At 40.7% G+C, this 25055-nt stretch overlaps 1 protein-coding gene across 7 annotated transcripts in view; it reads right to left on the bottom strand.

The window, feature by feature from the left end:
- The window catches only part of LOC125902330 (microtubule cross-linking factor 1), a 98416-nt gene extending 73738 nt beyond the window's left edge, over window positions 1-24678 (bottom strand). For all 7 annotated transcript variants that reach the window (XM_049598578.1, XM_049598579.1, XM_049598580.1 and 4 more), the window contains exons 1-3: window positions 23300-24678; window positions 18563-18787; window positions 16842-17000 (exon numbers count right to left, since the gene is read on the bottom strand). In XM_049598578.1, coding sequence (XP_049454535.1) covers window positions 16842-17000; window positions 18563-18787; window positions 23300-24157 — 1242 coding nt within the window. In that variant the 5' untranslated portion in view covers window positions 24158-24678. The remainder of the gene's footprint in view (window positions 1-16841; window positions 17001-18562; window positions 18788-23299) is intronic.
- Window positions 24679-25055: the final 377 nt, after the last annotated feature.

Genomic DNA, 25055 nt, shown 5'->3' with positions numbered 1-25055 from the left:
TTTAGCACAAAGACATGGGAATGGTGTTGATCTTATCTAACTCTCAGCAAGAAAGCAAATAAGCATACTGCCAAACACCTAAAAAGGTCAACAGAGGATAATCCAGGGCTGTAGTTAAGAGAGCAAATTGATGGAGTCCAAGACCAAGTCAAGACCGAGTTCAGAGAAAATGGAGTCTGGTTCAGGACCATAACAGGCAAGTGTCTTTACGAAGCTAATATAGTGATTAAAGCGTTAAGATGGACCAAAATCATCTCTATATATACTAAACAAACTCAATAATATCTCACTGGAAATAAATCTAAAATGTCAATAAAATAAATCATATTTGTGACATCACAATACTGAGAGAAGTTTGGAAAGAATGGAGAACACAGACATCAATCACTACCAGTCATTCGTCTTGTCTTCTGTCCTCCTCCCTCTGCTGCTGAGGTGATTCACTGCTTACAGGTACCACAGGCAGAGTGAAGCAGGGGTGGTTGTGTCATAATAGTTAGACCACAGACATATACATAGACACTACACTGACTGCTTTGGCCCGTTGCTGCGATACATGTGTGTAACAATTCACTATTTGCCGAGCTAGTAAATGTGCTTGCGTAAAACACAACGGTCCACAAGAGACTGTGGACAGAGTCGATCAAAACAGCCCACGGAAAGCCAATTTTGATGCCAAGAGAAGTGCAAGACTTCAAAACAATGGTCTTGAGACCACATTCGACTGGACTCAAGAACCACAGTCGTAGGTTATCCAGTTATCAGTCAAAATATCATTAACACTTCTTGCGTCTCACTGTCTGGCCCTCAAATGAGATAGAAAATTGCCATTCATTTTTCAAGAAGGCTACAAGTTCAAAATGACAATAAAAGCAAACGTGTAGTTGGCAGCAAAAGACTAAAGGTAAGATAAGGATAACATCAACTCTGAAACCAAGAAATACGAATGAGCAGCCCAATTCCCCCTTCACAGTTATCACATAGCCCTTGGTGCAGCCAGAGACTGTAGTGGGCAGCTCCCAGGTGGGAATGTGTGTAGCTATAAATGAGCTACAGGACGGTGCTTTAAGAGAGCGTGCAGACTCAGCAGAATGCTTCCCAGGGGAAACACAGGTGACAAAAAGAGGCCAATAAATTCACATGAAAGGCATTCAATCCACTGTTCTGTCTGGAGGTCAGCTAATCTAAAAAGCCTGCACTCTCCAAAGAGAGTTCACACCCCCGACTGTAAGTGGAGGCTATAAAAAAAAAAAATTCAATGTGTCACCAGAGTCGTCCCGTTTGTGGAGCAACACTAACAGCTATAAATGACACTGTGGCTCAGACATGCCAGGAGGAGGGAAGAGCTGCCATGTCATCTGCCTGCAAACTCCTCAGCAGGTCCGCAGAGTATTCTGGGACGGCAGACTGGCAGCGTGCCAGTGGTGTGTAATGTGCAGAGATAGAGAGTGAGCCATGTGGAGAGGGCGAATGTCGCTCTGCTCTCATCATGATGTACAGCGGAGAGGGATAATATCGAAGAGTTACACTTGACTGGAGCCCTTGGGCAAAATAATGCTGACAAATCACAAGCGGAATATGATATTACGTTGCGCATGCTGTTCCTGTCATAAAAAATGTCACTGGTTCAGACATGTAAAGAATACAGATCATCTCTTTTTTTAATGCAACCTGCCTTGAACCAGTTTGTGCAGCTGAGGTTAAGAAGAAGACTTCAAGAATAAAGCTGGCGTTTTATGCATGAATTTATTTCATTTGGCTGGCAATTTGTCCAGTCCGACACAACAATGAATCTCTGTTGCTTTGAACAAATCCCATGAAAAGGCCAAAACCAACAATGGATTTATTCTGACAAATTGTCAGTGTTAGAACTTCCACCAAATCTATCACTTGGAAAATAAACATTAGATTAGTATGACAGAATCCAAGTGATTTCTGGTAGCTACTAGAATTGTCGGCTTTGGCCTTGATAGACTGTTGCAGGTGTGTTGATCAGGGTTTTACCATGAGCGGCAGCTGCATATTAAAAGATTTCCAGCCGACAGCTTTCTTACTGTTTTATGTCTCGTCACCATCACTTTTTAGATCTTAGCTGTTTTTAAGGAATGTAACATGTTTAACACTGATGAACGATTTTAGTTACCAGACATCTAGATATTTAAGTTATCAGAAAAATAAGCTGAGTTAAAGTTGCATTAGCTCGACTCGGACATTCTCTGTCAACTGAAGAGCGTTGCAGGGACACTGATTTTTAACCTGAAACTGCTTTATTCAGTGTTTTAACAGGTTTTGATTACCATGTCTGTTTGTTTTGGAGAGGAACAGACCTCTGAAGATAATTCAGCTCCCTGTCAAAACCTTGTGAACAATGAACACTGAAGGAGTCCTAACCTAAAAACAAGCTGAGCAAATGTTGGTGGCGGCTCAGGTAGCAGCTTCTTCTGAAATCTGGCCATCGAAGAGCATCGGATTAACACCAATTTCTAACTTGAAACTGATATATTCAGTGTTTTTAAACTGTTTAAATAATCTGGGTCTGTTTGGAGGAGGAAAAGATGATTTTAAAAGTAAAATAATCCTTAGCTTGTGGAAAACACTGGTTGTCGCAATTAGAAAGCAATCTAACATAAGGACTGTCAATGACAATAGCATCTTCACTTGCTCATTTCTCTTTACTTGTAAGTTAAAGATGATGATAAGAAGACCTTGACGTGTGTAGAGAAATACTCAAGGTTTGAAGCCAAGTTTTCAGGGGCTTTAATGGAAATAGAGACGACTGGTGAGTCTTGCCGAAACGCTGAGAAGTAATGTGTGGAAACATTTTTGGATTTGAGACCAAAGAAATGTTATTTTTGGATAATATTAAAACTGTTTGCTGACTTTGTAAAATGCATTCTGAGACACGGACGAGGGTGATGATACAATGTTTTTCTTATTGTCAAGAAATGACATTAAAGGACCAAAACCAACAATGACTTGATCCTATTAAAAGCATTGTCTCTGTATCCAAAATCTGATAGAGCATAATAGACCTTCAGACATCTCATACCAAGATCAGAGGTTGGTCAGGGGTCAGCATAACCCATAATGTAAAAATAGAAACTACCTTGATGGAAGCCCAAAGATCAGACAATTGAATTCACTGGAGCAAATCTCATTCCAGTGTAACAGTGGAAAACACAATAAGCCTATTTAGTCTGTGCTATATCTGATTGTTTCGGTAAACAGCCCTCTCAAGATGGCCGTCGGGCTTTAATTAAGCCTTTATCTAAAGCTTATTATCCTTCAGCCCGTGATTAGCATCTAGCTAGGGACTTGCAGTCAAGTTGTTTTTCAAGAGAAGGGAGTCTTCATCCTGTGATCGTTAAGTATGTGTCTATGGTAATAAGGCACAGATGAATAAAACCTCATAACTGCATGATCATAAACTTCTATAAGTCTATCTGGGACTCTGCAGAGGTAGCCTGGATCCTCCCTCTGGGCTCCAGCCATGTTTCTTCTGCTCCCTAATGGGAACCAGACAACAGAGCGTTATTCTCTGCTGCGAAAGGAGCTTGGATGGGAGGCGGGTTAGAGGAGGGTGTAGAGGGGGGAAATGAGGGTTAAAGGGGGGGGTTGAGTGGACGGCAGGCTGTCCAGCTGGCTGATAATGAGGTCGTCCTCACCCCTGCGCCACTTTCCGCCACCCAGTACTTCACAGTCCCCTTGTGTGTGTCAAAAGGTTCACAATAGGTTGGTAATAGGAGGGAGGGGCCCTCGCCTCTGCAACACATGCCATCTTTTGTGACTTGAAAATGGTAGGAGGGGAGCCAATAAAGGATGTGAAATATTGCGTTATTACCAAAGCCCAGCAGTCCACCGAGTCACCACAGAACATTGTAAAAGATAACGAACTATGAGCTCAGGTGGCAGCAGAGGCCCACGGTAATCTGGAGGGTCGTTACCTGGACTTGTTATCGGCCCACACGGAGGTTCATATCAGAGGGTTTGTGTCTGCGGTGTGACAGCCACCAGCTGAAGTAGAGTTTTTAAAGCTATGGAGGTTTTCCTCCCTCGGCTGAGCTAGATTTTCTGCTTTTCTCATGATTCTTGAGAGGAATCACAAGCGTAAAGGAGACTGCAGCCACAGCTGACCCTCTCGCTGCAGAGCTGATTAGTACCATGAAAAAATAAGGACGTGTCTAACATCAAAAGGTGCCTCACAAATCTCTCTTAGTTCAGTGGAAGCAGAGAGAAGTCACCTTTAATCAGGATAAAATGTTTGCCTAGCATAAAATTCCCAAACCTCCTTTTGAACAGATTTTCTGTTTGTTTTTCTATCTTTATGCTAATGTAGGATCTTTAGCTAAGTTGGATATTCCTCCATTTATTTTAGTGGTGTGTGCTAGAGATGTTTTGATAGCATTTTTTTCCTTTACAATACTGATTCTGATGCTCGTGCTCACTAATGGCTGATATCAAGTGCTGATCTGCTATCATTGCCTTAAAATAAGAATAAAAAATAAAAAACCGCTGTATACTTCTAACCCTGTATGGATGGGATAGAATTGTTGCAATTGTGATATAGCATGGCTCAGGTTAAACCCTTTGTAAAACATGAACAGATACAGAGAATGAATGCCATACAACTTTCTTTTCTAATAAAATTTGACTGTCATTAAAAAATCTCGGTAACAGCTAACGATCCCTTTAAAAACTTGAAGCACAGCAACATCTTAGTGAAAGACAATTAAAATTGCAACAGTAGTGCAACAATAACTTTATGTTCTGCACATAAATTCTTCTTCACTACTCTAAAACAGTAGCTGCCAGTGTAGGCACTTCCTGAGGAGGCTACTGTCTTAAAGTAGCAAAAACTACCATTTTATCCGGGTTTATTGATGAATTATGCAACATTAGATCGGTGTATAGACTTGTGTAATCACTGATTTGCAATCCAGCATCTTTGGCAATAACAGAGGTTGATACCAGTGTCAGTATTGGAACAACTGTAGTACGCGCTTCACTATACCGGCTATTGTTTATTTTTTGTTTTATATTTAAGGTATGATAAAAAATAAAATAGTTTTTATCCTACTTTTGCAGAAGTCTTTGTTCAAAATGTTTTTGTTCTGTCCCCTCTCTCCATGTCCCCTTTAAAACAGCATAGCATTCTTAAATACATGACACTTGTCTAGTATGCAAACGTTCATTAAAACTGGTTTAAAGGGGGAAAAAAAACAATAATTTATAATTTAATAATTTATCTATAACAAGGTGTGACTCTACGTGGGTCACACCTACAGTACTATGGATTAGTGTGGATAAAATTGTCCACCAAATACCGTTCACTAAACTGTTACTTTAATGGTTTTATTATTCGTCATGGCAGGGATTACTCAAATCCTGTTGGTAGTAGTGGGAATTCTATATTATTGAAAAACTGGTGATGATAACAAAGAAGAATCAGGACACGGCTCACGTCTGCAAAACCTAAAACAATAGAGTTTAAATATTAATTTCGGTCTGTTTCACAAGTCGGCATAATGAAAATTACATAAACGCAGCAGCTTTTAAAGTTTTTTTTAAAAAATCTTTGCAATTTAGATGAAGTTCTTCTCCTTTGTGTCAAAATCATACACTGAAAATTCCTCTGTGACCCACGAATGATCTTTTTAAAACTTGTTAAAAAGTACAACACAGACAAGACAGACAGGAAAAGGGGATTAATCTTCAATAGAGAAGCTATTGAGAGCAAGTAAACGAGGTGGAGGAGAGATAAGATTCACTAAGATGTTCCAGCTTTTGATGAAGTCTTGCCTTACAGTGTAACGAGCTGTGTAGGCAGGTCTCTGTCTTTACTGCTGAAGTCATCAGTCAATAATGACTCCATGCAACATGCAACCCCACAGAAATGGGAGTGGCAGCATCTGTCTGCCTCCTCAGTCTTCCACGTCTTTTCGTTTTCTATAACGAGCGTGCTTCACTTCAAACGAAAGCATTAGTCTATATGCCTCCGCAATACTTGAATACAAGCTGCTACAGCTACCTCTATAGAGAAAACGCTCAGGGGATTTTGCCTATGCTGCTTCCACGACCAGTATATTGCCCGAAATAGAGCACTTTGAATATGATAAAGGACTCTAAGGGATACTGTAGGCTTGACCAAGCACAGCTCCGCACTGTTTCAGGGAGCTTATGTGCTTGTGGATTGTAAAACAAGTTAAAAGCATGGTGAGATGTTGTTTAAAATAACCAATCTCACGAGGGAGTTCTGCCTGGTGAAAAGTAGAGCTGGGTAAAGTTTTAAAATTACAACACTAGTGCCAATAACCAGACCTGAGTTTTGGTATTGATACCATAGTGGTACATTATTTTTTAATACCTTAGTTTCAGGTATGTATTTTTTTTACATTTAAAGCTATACTTACAATATTGACAATATTTATAATACAAAACTGACTTTGCTTATTGTGAAAGGTGTCACTCATAGTGATGTGCCCATAAATAACAATGGTAAATGGACTGCATCTATATAGCAGTTTTCTAGTCATAGCGACCACTCAAAGCACTTTACATCACAGGCACCATTCACCCATTCACACACACATTCATACACTTGTGGCTGAGGCTTCTATACAAGGAGCCACCTGGCCTTCAGATAAACATTCACAAGCACTCACACACTGAGGACACAGCCACCGGGAGCAATTTGAGGTTGAGTATCTTCTCCAAGGACACTTCCACATGCAGACTGCAAGGGTCGATTGAACCACTGACTTTCTGATTGTTAGACGACCACTCTACCTCCTGAGCCACAGCCCATGAGGATGGACAACATTCACAAGTTTTGCAGCTCCTCTGAGCCTTACTGAGCTTTTTAGCACCTTTCAGCTCTTGTTTTGGTTTTATAGCTGGCAAAGTTAGTGTTTTGGTCCAGTCTTACCAGTCTTATCATTTTCATTTCAACAAAAGAGATCTAAAAACCCACTGTGTACTACTAGTCCAGCACTAAATGACGAAAAAGGTTGAACATAATCAAGCAAGTTGTAGCTAAAGAGCCAGATATTTCCGTCAGGAGTTGGTGGAGTCCAAAACAGAGCGAAAGGAAAGTCAGGAAAGGAGTTATATTAACCCTGTAGCCACAAACAACGACTCCCAATGAATGTTGCTTCATGATATGTCTGCAGGGGGTGTAAACATGTTTGCCCTATCAACTTTATGAGGTGACAATATGTCAGTGTTGTTTTTACAGCTTGTTGTGCTGCCCTCTTGTGGCCAAAAAACAACAACAACAAATTAATGCAGGTTTAACAAAAGGAGCCAAACTCAAAGCTTAAATTTTGCTTAGACAAGACACTGTATAAAGATTTGCCTGTACAATAAACAGTCTGAAATTGATTAAATTTAAGTCCAAATCTATCTAAGAATAGTTGAACATGTAGAAGCATTATACACCAGCTTTCTGGTTGTATTAGGCATGAGAATGCAGTAGTATTGTGGGTATTCTTAATGTCTTTTTGTGTAGACAATATCTAAACCAAAACCTGCAAAGCATTTACAAATGTGAACATGCTTCCTTGTGATTGGCAGCTTTCGGTACAGTTTTTAACACATGGTGCTATAGACACGTATAGTTCAGCACCAAAACTGTACAATTTCTCTTTCATGACAAGGATATGATATTGTTCTGCACTAGACAGCCTGAAGAATCCTCCTTTAGCATTTTGTACTAAACATCTCTGTTGACACAGCCCTGTATCCCCCTGCTGCTGTTGGCCAGAACATGGTGACAACCTCTGTGACTCAGACAGCCTCTGACCCCTGCCACATCAAATGAACTCTTTTAGTCCGTCAAACTATTGTAGACCTCACTGGCTCCACACACCCAGAGGTCTCCTCTATAAACAGGGGTACACACAGTTTTAGACAGAGAGTCGTGGGCTGACACTGAACAGGTGAGGATTATTTGGAGATGTAACAAGTAGTGCTTACTACATTATAGTTTTGATTCATAGGAGTGCTACTGGTAGGTCAGAGATGTCCCGACAAGATGGAATACTTGGTCACCAAAACAATCATTACAAAAAGAGATAAAATGATGTTATTATTCAAGTTTCCAACCTCTCAAAGGCAAATATTCCTTGTTTTATTTTGTCTTACATTATAGTAAATCTATTTTGGGAGGTATTTGAACACTTAAAGTATCAGACAGAACAAATAAAAGACGTTACCCTGAGATCTTGTAATGATGAGTTTTTTTCTGACTTTTTTAAAGAATAACCACTTATTTGATTAATCTCAGCATTTTTATTTTTATTTACACTGCGGTAATATATTGCAGTATGACACACATATTTGTACATATTTCTTATATTCCTAATTCGTATTTATCAGTTTTCTCTCTATATATTATATTGTGACATACACAGATTTTTTATGCCTCTTATTTTTCTCTTATATATATATATGTGTATATAAGAGAAATTGCAACATGACCCAATTTTCGTGCGGGGATCAATGAAGCCAAACTTTTCAGCAGATTATTTGAAAATGAAAATATTTATTAATTCCAGCCCTGCTTATTATATAACCTAACCTCTGTACAGGAAGTGTAAAGCTGCAATTGTTGATTATTTTTGGTCCCTAGAAGCAGAAGAACTCCACGAAAAGCTGACAGACACACAGTCCTAACATATTATCACCTTATAAGGTAGTTCTGACCAGGGATGTTCCCAACGATTAATGTCCCTGCCATTTAAACAGAGTTTTATACTTAGATTATTCAAATGGTCTTAAAGTAACGAAACAGGTGAAATTGAGCACAATTTAATCTGTAAGGTTAGACATTGTCCGAAGAAGTATTGCCTGCATTGTAAAAGCTGATATTGTTAATCACATTTTTAAACGACCAAATTGTATTTTAAATGCCACTGAAATGTGTGGCTCTTTGCACCGTGCATCACACACATTATAACTCAGATCAGAACAGACATCTTCACTCCTTTGTCGAGGCCAAAAACTGTTTTGTTGAGGATTATATTTCACTCAAGGCTATGGCCCTCAACATACTATTGGGAGCTCTGTTTTTTCTGGTGGCCTGTCTGTTCCTTGTGTTTGGAGGAGAGGTGAGAAATACAATGACTCAGTCTGACTTACAGCCTGCCAAGCTGCTGTCAACCTCCCTAAATATAACTGCTAATACCATTTGTTACAGTGGAGCAGAGAAGTATCCAAGAAACCAGCACCGGATGGGCACTGTGTATATTGTGCTGTGTTCAGATCTAGGTTAAGCTGAGCAGGGTACTGCAGGATGATGAGATAATGCTTTTTAGCCATGCTAAATGCTGTCTGACAGTTGGTCGGCCACTTTGGTCCAGCCTGATATATCTAAACAACCTTTGGATAAATTGCCATGAAATTCGGTACAAACATTCACGGTTCCCAGATAATGAATCCTACTGACTTTGGTGATCCCCTGACTTTTCCTCTAGTGCCACCAAAAGGTTGACATTTGTGGTTCTGTTTGAAATATCTTGACAGCTGTCAGATGAGCTGCCATGAAGTTCAGATATTAATGTTCCCCTACAAATGAAGGTGTTAGCATGTTAACACGCTGAACTCAGATGGTAAATATGGTAAGCCTGCTTACTATCTGAATATTAGCATTTTTTTAGTGTGCTGATATTAGCATTTAACTCAAACACCACTGTGTATATGTATTCTCACTACATCTGACACCTGTATTTCATCTGAGTGTCTGTTGAAACATCTCATGTTCTGTTAGGGGATGTTTCCATGAGAAATTAGTCTTAATATTAGGGATGGACATTTTAGGTAACTTCAATATTCAAGTACTCGCATTATACTGTTGTAGAGTACTCTAGTTCCTGCAAAACAAAACAAAAAAACCCAGCTTCAATTAGTCTAGAAAACCATAAATCTAAAGTTAATATTAGAAAACTTTCAATTACAAATACAATTTCAATTACAATTTCAATTACTTTATAATTACAAACTTTCTGTTGCTGCCATTACATCTGCCCAGTTAGCATGAGCTAACACAACAGCAGCAGCTAACATCTGAGGCCGAGCTGTTTAACGGTTCAAAAAACTCACACCAACACCAAAATTGCTCAACTCTGCCATTAAACCTGTTAATAACTGTTAGATAACGTTAGCTGTGCAATGTTCACAGTTAACCCTGTGACTTTGTGTGTCTGTGGGCAGCAGTGTGTCATGGTAAACAGAGGGATAGCGAAAACGGGGCAAGGAGGCGCTTGGCGAAGCAACAGACAGCCTTACAAAGAAGCTTTACAAAGAAATAAAATTTTACCCATTTTAAATAGGAAAAAATATAAAAGCCATGTTCACATGTGAGAGGTTGAGCGGCAATTATACGTTGAACGAATACTGACATCCAATCCAAAGCACTCGAGTACTCGTGCTTATCCCTACTTTATTGTTAAATATGTTTCACCTTCCTGCAGTAGATTAAATGCATCACTTAAGAGCAAAGCTGCTGGATTATCTTTACCTTGATTTTTTTTGTTATTTTTAACCATAAACATGACCAGAAATTGGCATAAAATGGCGGCAATATCTCTGAACTTGCACCAGTCATGGAACCAACGCTGGAAAGAGAAATATTTTTTTAACTCACAGGAAAGACAAGTGAGTAGAAAAGCAGCTCCAAGGTGCTGTTTTCCTGCCATAAACCATGACTTCATCTCAAAATGTGAAGACATTAAAAAACTCAAAATATATTCACTGTGATTTGGCATTTTATCTATTTTAACTACTTAAATAAAATGATGTTGACTGGTTATCTACAAAAAGTCAAACCGACATTTAACCAGCTTTGATACTTTAACTGCCGCTTTAAATCCAAATAAAATGTGAAACACGGGACCAAGTCACCAGATTTCTGAAGATTGTGTTTAAGATGACTTCAAGTGTGTTTCTACAAAACGTCCCTTGATGTGTCTGAGGACATTAAAGACACTTTGATTGCTGCTACAGTGAATGCTTCAGGATGTTTTATGATTATAAAGTGGCAGCTTTGATACTTGTGTAAATTAAAATACTTGCAAAACATGTTCATACGGAGGAGGAATTTCATTTTTCATGGGTTTTAAACTTCAAAGGACAGCACTTCAGAATTATAACAACACTCCGGGGTTTCATGCAGAATTGATGATTTTTCCCATTTGCTTTGTGTCGCTGACGGTTTGCCTGTAGGGAAACGGCGTCATTGCCTTTAAAATGCTTAGCCACACATCGTACAGGTTTAGCCTAATTTGAATGTCATTAAATTTGTGATAAACATACGTATTAATATAATGAAGTTTAAACCTTTTTCAGGAATCAATTATTAATAGTTTAATATTTTCACAACACAGGTGTAACCTTCAAACTTTAAATTTGAGTAAAAACATGAAAATCACCTAAACTAAAGTTGTATGGTCGAATCCTGAATAATATTTTATAAGCAAACACTTGTCCAATGTGTAGATGGAGATGTTACAGCACAGCCGCTGTGTGACGATAAGCTTTATATGGATGCGTGTCACTGCAGCAGATTTTGACTTACAGCAGAGTCCCTACGCTACTCCTCTCCTCATGACTGCTCTCCTTCCCATTGGTGGAGTCAGACACAAGATATTAACTAGGTCAATGAGATTCCTTCACACTCTTCCAACAGGGAACCACAGCAGAGGAGAGGAGAGGGGGAGATATGAAGGAGAAGTGAGAAGCAGTGATGAGAAGAAGAGAATGTTCTTCAAAGCCAGCGCTTCTTCTTCTGCTGAGCTGTTGTGAGAGAGGGAAGCGCTCTGACATGAAACAAGTCATGTCTGCAGTGACTCCCACTCAGGTATTGTTGACGCGACTTATTGAGAATGCAGGCATTCCCCTCTCGTACCTTTGTTGTAGTGAAACACAGCGACAAAAGATTCTCAGTGACAGCGACTCCTGGAGATACCCTCGATTCCTATTTTTACATTTGTGGAAGAAATTATTCATTATTTTCATGTTTTTTAGTCTGTAAAGTTCCCAGGGCCCAAAGTACTGTCTTAAAATTGCTCATTTATTTTGATCAACCCAAAGATGTTCATTTTAAAATGATATATAACTGAAAAAGCAACACATCTCATTTGAGAAGGTGGATCTCAAAAATGTTCAGTATTTTTTCCCTTATTTTTGCTTAAAATTACTGAAACTGATAAATTCATCAAAATAGCTGCTGATTGCTTTTCTGTCAATCCAGTAATCGAGTTATTGACTAATTATTGACTATTTTATTTTATCTTATGTCTATTTTAATAGCACCGTATCATTGTTGATGAAGGGAAGTGTGGTTGTTTTTTATGAGCCACTGGACAGCTGAATTTCCCTTCGGGGATGAATAAAGTTCTTTCTATCTATCTATCTATCTATCTAATTGTTTTTGTTTCGGAATGTCACATTGGGTTGTGTGAAACTGTGATGGACAGTTTTCAATATTTTCTGACATTTTATAGTGTTATATGTTATATGTTGTAATCACAGAGGTGGTACGTCAGTTAACCACAACAAAAATAAACAATTATAAAAAATATCAATAATTAAATAACTGTTAGCTGCAGCCCTACATTAACCATGCAAATGATAGTTTTGGTTTCTTTATTAAGGTTTTCTTATATCATTTCTGATCTCTGCCCCCACTCTAATACAGTGGAGGTGAATGGGGTTTTGTTTCTAGTACGAACGCAAAGAAAAAAAAATCAAGTTCATTTAAATAGTTCAATAATAATGTGAACATCCAGAAAGTCCTTTTTACTAAGTCCTCACATCTTAAAGTTTTCTTTGGAGCAAATTTTGACTGAAGAAATAGTCCCTATGAAAGCTGTCTGCATGGCTCGATAAAGGTACATATTTTTTGCTGTTGGGATCTTGTCCCCTTATGGAAAATTATTTGAGTGCCAGCAAAATGCAGCTGCTTCAAAGAGGAGCATAATCTTACTAGTATAATCAGAGTGTTAACATGGGTTAGCACAATAAAATACACCTCTGCTACTAGAGAGGTTGGTTTGATTTATTTATTTACTGTGTGCTGTCCTCATGATATCTGATGTCAAGCCAGTGCTTCTGTATGTCAACAAGCACACAGCACAAAGAATTATCATTTCTCCATAATGAAAGATGAACGTATCCCAGGGGACAGAGAGCACCTAATAAATCACCTGATGCTTGTGTTATGCACGTTGACATTTCATTAGTTCCATTTCATTACACATATCAGTGGGCCTTTCTTCAAATGTCAGAGGAATGAAAAATCTCCACCAATCGCTGTTCGCCTTCATACTGACCACACAGAAGCAGCGGCGGCAGCAATTTGCTCCTCAGGCAAATAGTGTAACAACAGAGGCTCCTGTCAGCCTGCGCTCCTAAACTGTTTAATATCAGGTCGGTAAGCTGTGGAGCTGTGGTCGTATTGCAGGCCGACAGGACCTACAGCCATCTGATTACCGCCATTCTCTGCCACTCTGCCTCTTTGTCTTTTTCTCTGTGGCCCTCCCCTCCCATCAGAGTGTACTGAAACACGCCAGGCTGTTTCATAACAGGCCTTCTTGTTGGATTAATCCATGCAGGGGTGCCAGTCTCTGGGCAAGAGTCACACTGTGTGGCCTCTGATAGCAGAGAACAGGCACAGGGACAGGAGGAGGTGAGCTTTAAAGGCCAGAGACGCCTGAACTATCAGGGGTTAGCTGCCCTTTTAACACTGTGGTGAGAAAGCCTGACAGGAAAAGTAGCCAGCAAAGCTTTTTGTATCCTAGAAGTGTCTGTTATCACTTAACTTAGGTGGTAAAAGAACAAGACAAGATCATTTAAAGAACAAAATGAAGGAGGACACAGGTGCATGCAGTGCAATTCTAAAAACTACTAAAAATCCAAAGGAGTGTGGAGATTTTCTGCCTCTCACTGCATTACATTACACCTGGATCACAATTCACAAGACCTAATTAAAGCAAGAAGGGAAGAGGCAACCTTACAGGCCAGTTGAACCACATTCTTATCAGTGTTCCTCCCCTCTCCTGTGAGGTTTATCTCTGTGACTGAGCAACTCCAAGAGCAGAGGGCAGATTCTTTGATTCATTCATTTAAATACAACCCAAACTAAATGTTTGTAAACACTCTTATCGTCCCCTGCTATCAGCAATAAAAAGAATAAACGGGCAACCCGCTGTGCAGTATGGATTTCACGGGAATTAAAGACAAAATGAGTACATGGTGAATAAACTAAAGGCAAAAAAAACCCTGGAAAAAGAAACTGTGCATCTCCATGCAACAAAATGAAAATATTGGGGTGCTGCATTATAAACACACGCCGCATGGTGAGGAAGGGTGGGGGGGAGACATGGCATCACGTGATGTCGAAGTGCAGATTCAGAGACGGCTTGTGTTTTTCTGGGACAAACCTCAGGGGAACACAAAAAAATCTGCAATCATTTGGAGCAGCCGCTATCTCAGCCTCTCTCCCACTCCCTCGCCTGTTTCTCTGTGTACAACAGAGTCTGTGTCATCCTGTGCTCCTTTGTATCCCAACACTGCTCAGAATTAAGGATCTGGAGCCACCGCCAACACCACAACTGCTGTGCAAATTAAAAAAAAAACCCTCATGTGGACCGTCCTCTCATTTCAGTCTTACTGTTCCCCAATCGTTTTCTTCCGAAAGGTTACCAGTATCAAGCGACAGCTACAAAAAACTGGCGCCTGCATTTGCTGCATTAGCACATCCGGACTAGACATGGATTTTCCGTCTCCATCTGAGCACGTGCAGCTCAGTCGGGAGCTGATAAGTTGCCTTTAAAAACAACAATGTTACAAACACTGATAGTTAAGGTCATAAACTGGCTCAGAATATAGATTTTTAACCAGTGGAAGACCTTTTTCAGTGAAGCATATAGAGTCACTGTGGCACAAGCTGGGAATCAAACCAGCAGCACGCGACACTAAAAAAGAAACAGTGTCTCCCTTTGCCAAAAGAAAAACTCTCCATACTGGCTGGCGTGGTATTAGCCTACTTTCTCTTTGCTGCCAGACGGCATGTTACCTGCTGATGTCAAAATCGATTTAGTCTAAGCAGCTGAACCCTGGCAGCACTGAGAATAGCCTCCGCTCATCTCATTACCTGCAAGAAGCCCTTACTTCAAACACTCTCCACTGAGCAACATGAGAGTAACAGTGATATGAAACATAACTCAAAACATATTCATCATATTGGAAATTAGAAAAAGAAAAACCAACTACTAAGGCTCATGGAGATTGTTAGGTTGCTTATTTAAAATGAAGCCTGGTCCGTTTGTCTGGTTAGTGCTGTTGATTTGAGCTGGTGTGAAAGATGTCAGTCGAACCCTGGTGCGGCGCAAACAACAGAACCAAGATCACCTGAAAAAGTGAGTCTGAGTCCACTTGCAAACAGACTCTGATGTGGTTCCTTTGTGGTGTGAGTGCAAATGAACCGCCAGCAAAATTTCATATTAGCAGATGTGATTTTGGCACAGGAAGCTCTCTTATAATTGATTTGTATAAGGTCATGTACACATCCTATTTAAGTAAATCATCTGGTAACCATGGTAACATGTATGTATGTCAGCACTGGTATTTTCCCTAATTAAAAAGATGTTAAAACAGCTCTGCTTGTATCTAACTCTGTAGACTCTGTCAGTTCATTACGTCAAATTAAAAGTGTGTGACAGTGGTGCCACAGTAACACGCTATGATTCATTATTGCACAACTGTCTCTACCTGTTAGTCTTTATTTATAACGTGCGGTCAATTTGCAGTCTCATAATGCTGATAATTAATTATTTCTCCATGAGCTCAGAAGCTTTTAAGTGTTGCTGCATAAATGTCTGTCAGTCACCAGAATTTGATTTCCCCACGAGTGCTCACTGTCAACAGATGAGTGTTTACACTGAAAAACAAATTAGAGAAAAAGACCTGGTTTTGGCTGGTTGAACACATAAAATATATGTGAGCTCTTTATTTCTGCAGAGCTAAATGTGAGGAAAGAGTCTTTTGTAGAGAGTCGCTGAACTTCTTTTCAGATAGACGTTTATGTGAACTGATTTCTTTTTTGGCCTCAAGGTAGCTTCGTAAACACACCTCAGCTGTGAGGGGGATGGGTGGCTGCAGCTTCAGGTGGTATTGAGTAGTACTGTGGCTCCATCTTAGAATTCATTAGTACTTGTGAAATACTCAGAAGCGTCCAAGTGTGGACGCATCTAACCCAACATTTCCTCTGCAACTATTCTACCAGAATTAAGTTGTAAATGACGACATGCTCATATTGTTGTAAAGCGTTAATGATGTGCATGTAGACTGAGGTTGCTCTGATAGTCTGTGCATCGTTGCACAAAGCAGTTGTTTTCAAAGGGCTGTCAAGGAGCGTTTAAATGATTGATGAAATTAATTCGCTCCAGTGACCCTGCTGATCAGGCCGGTGATCGCCATTGATCCCCTTGTTTATATGCAGCAGTGACTAGCATCTTACAGTAGGCTGGATATTCATCTTGTGCAAACAGCACAGTCACCAACATGCTCTTTTATAATAACGTCCACTACAGCTGTCATCTTTACTGCTTTTACTGATGACTACCACAGCTCACCCTCACTTCTCTCCAACAGCATCATCATTCACTCACCACCAGGCCCAAACTCTCAAGATTATGTTACTTCTTTGTGCATCTTAGGATTCCTTGGATTTTTGTTTCTGCAAACTTAACGGACTTTAAGCTTTGTCTGCATGAAAGCAAATGTTTGCCCATGACCTTCAAACAGCCTTGTATCAACAAGCATCTCCACTATCATCCTCTCACCTCTTTGGTCCTCTCCAGCTCGTTGTGCAGCGCCTGTTTGCAGATCTCCACCTCGATGATCTTCTGTCTGAGCAGCTCGTTCTCATCCTCAGCTCTGCTGCGCTTGTCCTCCACGCTCTCCAGCTCGTTGTGCAAACGCACCGACACATCTTTGGCCACCTGAAATCACAGGGACAGATATGTTGAAGGTAAAACACATGCAGTTCAAACATATATTACAAAACTGATTTATAAATATATTCTATAACCTGGGCCATTCACACAATCATATATTTTAGTATGGGCTCATATATACACACCAACACATATACAAGCACTGCTGGGTTAGACCAATATATCAAGCAGATATCTGTGTTAAAAACATCCACAATCCTGTCATCCACAGCTGATTTAACTATAGTGCGGTGTTTACATGATTAGCAAGTCACTGTAAACTGATTATCTTTGGGATTTGGACAATTGATAGGGCTAAACAAACAATTTGAAGATGTAACCTCGGGACTTGTGATATACAATTTTCACTATTTTTTGCATTTAATGGACAAAAGGACAAATCTTTAAAAGGTTATCAGTGACAAAAATAAGTTAGTTGCAGCCCTAAAACAGTCGGAATGAAAAAAAATATCTCAGCATTTTTTTATTAATTTAATTTTACAGTTAGATTTATTGCAAATCACTTACTTAACTTAGAGCCATACTGTTTCCTGTAGTTTCCTGTGAGTTACTACTTTCATAAACTTCTAACCCACTTAACACATATAAATTTCATTTATGTATTTCATTAGACTGGGTTCAGCTTTAATCGCTTATGATGCTGTTTTAAAGCTTTACCAGTTTGCATTAATTAAATTCTGGGGGCATACTAAAATTAAATCTAAATCTAAAAACACTGAATTAAAGTAGATGTCTATGGAGGACAGAAGCTGCCAAAGTTGAAAATGAAATAAATAAATAATTCAATAAATAGATTACTATGCAATTAAATGTACTAGAATTAATATTAATAATAAATGCAGGCGTTAATTTATTGGCCTGTATCACTGATCTATACACCCTGAAGTTGATAAATGAATTGGTGAAAAGCAAAATGAAGCTGAAATGCAGAAAGAAAACAATACAGAAAAAAATTGGGGAAAAGTTTGCATGTTGTCCCCGTGTCAGCGTGGGTTCTCGCCGGGCACTCCGGCTTCCTCCCACAGTCCAAAGACATGCAGATTGGGGACTAGGCTAATTGATAACTCTAAATTGTCCGTAGGTGTGAATGTGAGTGTGAATGGTTGTCTGTCTCTATGTGTCAGCCCTGCGATAGTCTGGCGACCTGTCCAGGGTGTACCCTGCCTCTCGCCTGATGTCAGCTGGGATAGGCTCCAGCCCCCCCCCCCGCGACCCTCAAGAGGATGAAGCGGTTAGAAGATGAATGAATGAAAAATATGTTTAAAAATAATTTTAAAATAAATAAAAAATAAATGCAAAAATACAGTAAAAGGAGAATTAATACAAAGATAAATAAACAAACAAGCAAATTACAACAGAACCATGCCACATTAAATCAATTAATCCATATATATATATTTTTGGTAAATTTAATTTCATATTAATTTATCGAATCATTTATTTATTTAGGATTTTGGCAGCCTTTGTCCTCCACAGTTGGCAGTGGTGACTGGTCAAACCCTTATACAAAGCAACATACATACAGACACTGAAACGCTCTCACAGACCTTTAAGTCCTGCTCCAGACTACGGAGAAGCTCTCCGTCCACATGGCCGGTCTGTGCGACCCGCAGGCTCTTCTGCTCGGCCTTTCGCAGGCGGTATTGCAGGATGCGGCAGTTCTTGTTGGAGCGGTCCAGTTCCCTCCGCAGCTCCTGCAGTTGGTAGACCTCCTCCTCCAGGTAGCTGTCTCGCACCTCCTCCATCTCCGCCCGCAGCTCATCCACTTCATCCTAACAGACACACAAATGAATACAGAGCTGAAACCTTAATACCACCTCCACACTACGATAATCAATAATAACGCTGATATCCAACCTTTGTGCCAGTCCTTTCTTTTCTCACACCAATGAAAGTTGGCGTTCTGTGCTGCAAATAGTGCTGACTCTCATGTTTATGCTGTTTTTATGTTATCTCTCTGCTTTGCAAACAGCAGCAAGTTCTTTTTAGTTTTGTGTGAGTAAAGTTCAAAGATAATGCCTTGGGTTTGTGTTTACAGGAAATATATACTTCTGTTGGTGCACAGGAGGCATACTGTTTAGTGGCTCCAACGTCTTTGTATTTGTTAAGCAGTTTTGGTATAACAAAAGGACTTGGAGGGACAAATTGTCCCCAAAATCAAACTTTTTTATTTTTTTTTTAACAGCAAAATCTGCGGATTATCTTGAGTAACCGGGTCATGAATTCTGAAAAGAGACATTACTGTTGAGTTTTTCAAATGAAATTTTTTTGGCAGTTTGAGCACCACAAGCTGAGTGCCATCTAGTTCCATTATTTTGGCGAGAAGAAAGACATCTCTATGGCCAATATGTCCAACACTTTGCAACTTACACCAAACAACTAAATTGATAAATGGCAAACCAAATGAGAGGATAAATGTGTATTTTTGATCTTAGGGTGAACTGTCCCTTTAAAGGCCCCACATTTTGCTAATCTCAAGGTTCATATTTGCAATTGGGTTTTCTACTGGAACATGTTTACATGCTGTAATGTACAAAAAACATGTTCCTTTTTTCAAACTGTCTGCCTGAATCTGCATTCACCCTCTGCCTGAAACGCTCTGTTTTAGCACCTCTCTCTTTTAGCTCTCCTCCACAAAAGCCCAGACTGCTCTGATTGGCCAGTGTTTGCGAGTGTTCCACATGTGCGCTCTCAGCAACTCTGCACCATCACTGCAACTGGGGAACGACTGTAACGGCACTGTAGCTGCAGTTTCCACCTTTATATAGTATAGCTGTGACATCACAACTTCACGGAAGTCCTGACAGCTCGTTTAAGGATACAGTTCCTGAATACAAACTGTATGCACTCCTTTATGGATTGAGCATTTTTTATGATTTCAAAGTATTGATATAGCACCTATACCTGCTTTATAATGTTAAAAAGACATGGAAATCTGACTTTTTACAATATGGGACCTTAAAGGTCTTAAACACCTTTAGTGGCTTCTTTTGGTTTAGCTCCTCCTGTCCATTTCCATGTACAGTATGTCTGTTTGTCTTCATACTATTCAAAAAGTACTGTTGTATATCTTGCTGTTGGAAAAACAGACTGACCAACTGATGTAACGACGGCTTCAAAATGGCTACGGATATGTCAGAAATACTGTATATTTCTTCTTCTTTTTTTTTTTTTTAGGCTTCATTGAAAGTGACTTGTGTTAATGAATTTTAAAACAGAAAACAGGGACACTTCTCCACTCCAACAACATAACTTCAAACAATTTTTAGGTATTTCAGGTATAAAGTCATCAGAGAAGAAGATGCAATTCACTTTTGTAGATTATTCTTTCATATTATTACATACGCATGCCGGCAATATAAATACTCTTAGTGCTGATGATGTAACATTACTAGTTGGCTCTAAGCATCTTATCTCTTGGAGTGGATGCATTCACATTCCCCATGTTCCATCAACATGAAACAACTCGGCCTTGATGGGGAGAAAAAGGGAAAGATTTATCTGTAGTACTACGGCAGTTTGTTCAGTAACCTCGAGGGTATCTGTTTGACTCCATCCTGAGTAGTCAGTTTGCTCAGTAGATTTCCCCTGGGATGGATATCCAAAGGGTTTGACTGGCACCTGATGAAAAGACAATTGTACACTGAAAGGGGGTTGGGAAGAGTGTGTCAATTAATGAAAACTAAATCTATCCTCATTTGGAAAAGCACAAAGCCCATTGTTATCTGAGGAGGGCCCTGGAGGGAAGGAGCTAATGACCTCACACAGGGTCGGCCCAATCGATGACCAGGTTAAAAGCAGAGACAGAGCAGCATCCTGGGAACAAGTATATTTAGAAAATGCCATTAATGTTTATGGAGAGAGTTTATACCGACTCATCACTGCTACTTAGTTGTCTCTTTGAGGGTGTTAAGTGAGGATATATTCACTGAGCGACTTCTTGAATTGATTATTTTCTTTATTAATTGATCAATCTTTCTGTGCAGGAAATGTAAGAAAAATGTACCAAAAATCACTAATTATGACTAATCGGTATGCGCAGGCTTTTATAATTAGAAATGAATAGTAAGTTGATCAAACACTTAATATGTTGAGGGAAAATTCAAGCAGCAGCAATTCATTAGTTGTTTAAAGATGTACTATGCAGAATTGTATGTGAACACGTTCGCCAGAGAAAGTGAAAGTAAAAGCCGAACCCAGATTTACTCTCGTTTGGCATTTTGCCTCACTATATCTGAATGTTTTTGTGATGTGTCACTTGGATGTCTGCTGCTTACTGACTGGCACATGGTCACTACCTTTATATAAAGCCCCACCCTCACCTGAGCGCTGTGGGGGAACACATCTATATATTGTTTTTTATGAAAATCCTGCATAATATATCTTTAAGTAAGTAAAAGGGAAAAATGCCAAAAATTATATGGTTGCAGCTTCTAAAATGTGATGTTTAGCTACTTTTATTATGTGACGTGAAACTAAATATCTTTTGTGTTTAGGACTAATTTTCAGAAAACCAAACATTTCGTAGACGTCACCTCTGGGCACCAGAAACTTGCAAGGGACATTTTTACAATTTTCTGACAATATACGGTCCATTCAGTGACTATATTAATTCGAATTATTCAGCAGATTCATTGGTAATGAACATAAGGGGTGGTTACTAACGATCATTGTCATTATCAATTATTCAGAAGATTATTTCTTGATTCAGCAATTCATTGTTTCAATAAAACACTTACAAAAAGTTGAAAAGGCACCCAGATCTGAGTGTGACGTAATGAAACTGTCCATGATCCAAATACATACAGTTAACAATCATATTAAATAGAGACAAGCAGCAAATGTTTACATTTAACAAACTGTCAGGATATGTTTCGCCCCCATTTTTTTTAAAAATAGACCATGACTCAAATTGATTAACTGATTATCAGAAATGTTGCTGAAGTTAATATTCTGTCAGTGGATAACTCAATAAATTGACTGGTAATTGCAGCTCTCAAAAAAATTGTTAGTTGCAGCCCCCAAAAAATCATTTTCTTGGAGTTGTGCATTTCTGTAAACACAATAACGCAGCTGAAATTCCCCCTCATGACCACATCTTTTCTTTTGCTCTTCTCTTCAGGCAAGAGAAGCAAGAAACACCTGAAATATGATCTAGAAATAAACAGAGTGATGTCAAACACATGATTTCCATGAGCAGTAGCTGTAGCAGTGATGGGGACTCCCAGACATTTTGGGGTATGGGGGTGGGGGTGGGGGGGTAGACGAGTTCACCTCAGAGTCCCAGCTGGCAGACTGACAGCCAGGCAGGAGGGCATTTGAACCCCACACACATGGGACATCTGACTGTTATCAAGTCCTGTGGGATAAAGCCATTACAGCCAGAGCCGGTAAAGCTGATTAACTCTCTTGTGTTTGCACCGAGCCAGAGAGAGAGACACAGACATGCGTGATCAAGTTTGAAATAATACTCAGAGTAACATGCAAATAAACCCATCTCCCATCTGAAAAAAAAAACCTGCAAGATTGTTTGCCGCATCATCTGTTTGCCTCCCCTCCCCAACTTCTGGGGGATAGCCTACTTAAAGTAAGAGGGGGGGAGGGGGATCCTGCATGAAATCTCCAAGCAGGATCTCCATGCAATATGTAAAAAAACAATGATGAAAGGCTGGCAAACAAACAACTGATTAAAAAACTACAGTGCATCCCTGTGCACATCATTACATGGAGATGATGCTACTCTCAGTGTCCCAGATGCAACATGATGGGGGAGTAAAATGTGGAGTCTTTCTGTCTGAATAGACTTTTTAACTTGACAGCAACAATATTAAAAAGAAAGAAAGTCCAAGGGCACAGCAGGGTAAAGCTATTATCAATAAAACTCCCATCAATAAAGGTCAAAGCCACAGAGAAGCCTGGGAAGGGTAAAAAGACAACATGATGGATGGAGAGTCGATCATGGGGGTGACAGCTGGGCTTTAAAGGAGATGTGTTTAGTTTTTCAATAATTCATACATTTAGATTATGCTTTAAATTAGTGAGCAGGTGGGAGTTGCTCAAGCATGTTTAAAACAGGTGATGGTGGGGATTGAACCCCAGACTGCCCTGTAAAGGAACAGTTTTGGTAACAGCTGCCTCTGGAGTAGAGATTAACTGAGCCTGCACAATACTGTCTTTTTACATGTGGATTTTGAATTTGGTGGACATATAAAGTGCAATGCAACAAATAAGCATTGCAGCCACGTTTGCCTGTCCTGTAACTTGTTGAGATAACATCGCCATACCTTGAGGTAGTCGTTTTCCGATCTCAGATCTTCCACCTCCCGCAGCAGGTCCTCCTCAGTTATATCCTTGGTGCCTGGCAGTCTGAATTGTGCGCCTGATGAGGGTTTCTCCTGCTTGTGTTTCTCTCCGTGCGCCCCCGGAGCGGTCTGAGCCTGAGACATGCTTCCCTTGGCAGTGGAAGCGTCGGTTGTGCGCAACGGAGCAGCAGCAGCAGCCGCTCCGGTCGCTTCTGCCCGCAGCGGATTATCGCCTCCCACCTGATCCCGGTCACTGGAGCCGGTACCGGACTCGGCGTCGCTACTAGCGGCCGGTGCCAGCCTCTGCTCGTCCGACAGCGGCTCTGACGGGCAGTCTGAGAGGTCTGAGCTGCTGTCGGTCTGGCTGACCCGGCTGAGAGGCGCTCCGGTCGGTACCCGGATCGGGGATCCATGGCTGAGAGGGCCCGGGGACCCCGTGGCTAGTTTCCCCTTCTTGCCTTTGGCGAGGATCGGACTGCTGGTGCTGTCCAGTTTGATGCTGGCGGCTTTGGGCTCGGCTGCTGCATGCTGGGGCGCCTTGGTGGGCTTTTTCGCAATAGAAGACTTGGTGTTACTTTTTGCCGTGGCTGGTTTCTCTTTGGCCCCAGTTGTGTTGCGTCTGGAGCTGCGGTTCGGATGGGCCAAGGGCACTGAGGCAGGCTGCTGCTGCTGCTTATTGAGTTTGGGTGATTTGGGTACGATGGCAGGTGGCTTGGTGGAGCGGCTGTGCACATCCTTGAGGAAAGGTCTAGCCGGGGAAGGCGCTCGGTTCAGTCTCTTCTTCTCCAACTGGTGGTTCTGCGGTTTGGTGTCGCTGCCAGAGCCATTGGAGCTCTCCATTATACACCGACACCGGCAGCAGGAGGGCGATGAAGGAAACGATCAATCCACAGCACCGCGGAAAATCTCTGACATGCGACACCAGAAAAACAGCCAGGTTGCTCTACCTTCTTCCTTGTCGGGCTGGGGATGCGCATCATGCGCTGTGCTTGATGTTTTACTCCATCTCGTCTGCATTCACCAGGTTGTCATTGTAGTCCCCTCTGCCTGTAGCCTCCGTGGAGGAAACGCTGCAATAGAAAAAGGATTACTGGGACGGATGGGATGACAGACAGGTTGCATCTGCAGGCAGGGCTCGTAAGGCTTAAGTTAGAAAGAAAGGAGTCAGTCGGAGTCACATCGGCCCTCTTCTTCCTCTGCACATCGGGTCTCCATCCCTCTGTTACACCCGGGCTGTAAGTGTTCAGGCCCCCGTGTCTCGTACCCCCTTCCCACTCCTTCCTATCTGACATGTAAGATCTGCAATCGCTGCGGTGTGAGCCTCAACGCCCGTGATTTTCTGCGGGGCGCATGCGCTGCTGCCTCACAAGCACCCAAGCACACCCCTTGTTTTCTCTGGGACCAGGCGGGACCAGGTCTGACACGCTTTGGTGCGCATGCCCTAATGACACACACTCTATTGGCTATTAAACACCTTCACGCGAGATGCAGAGATGGATTCAGGAGGAACCAATACTCACCGTTTCCTGTGGGAAAGCTTGTACTCAGTATCTCTAAATCAGATCCTCTGATCAATGGTTTTATATCTCAGACACCAATCTAAGACATAATATCTGTACTGCAAACATCACTTCTGCAGCATCTTTCATCTGAGGTGAAAGAAAGGCAGCTGCAATCGAGGAAATGATAGTTTATGTATTCCTAGAATCAACTCAAAGACCCCTGGGACGCCACACAT

Source organism: Epinephelus fuscoguttatus, linkage group LG15 (assembly GCF_011397635.1).
Source record: "Epinephelus fuscoguttatus linkage group LG15, E.fuscoguttatus.final_Chr_v1".
Lineage (NCBI taxonomy): Eukaryota > Metazoa > Chordata > Actinopteri > Perciformes > Serranidae > Epinephelus > Epinephelus fuscoguttatus.
The sequence above is the reverse complement of the archived record's forward strand: the minus strand, read 5'-3'. Positions and strand labels throughout refer to the sequence as shown.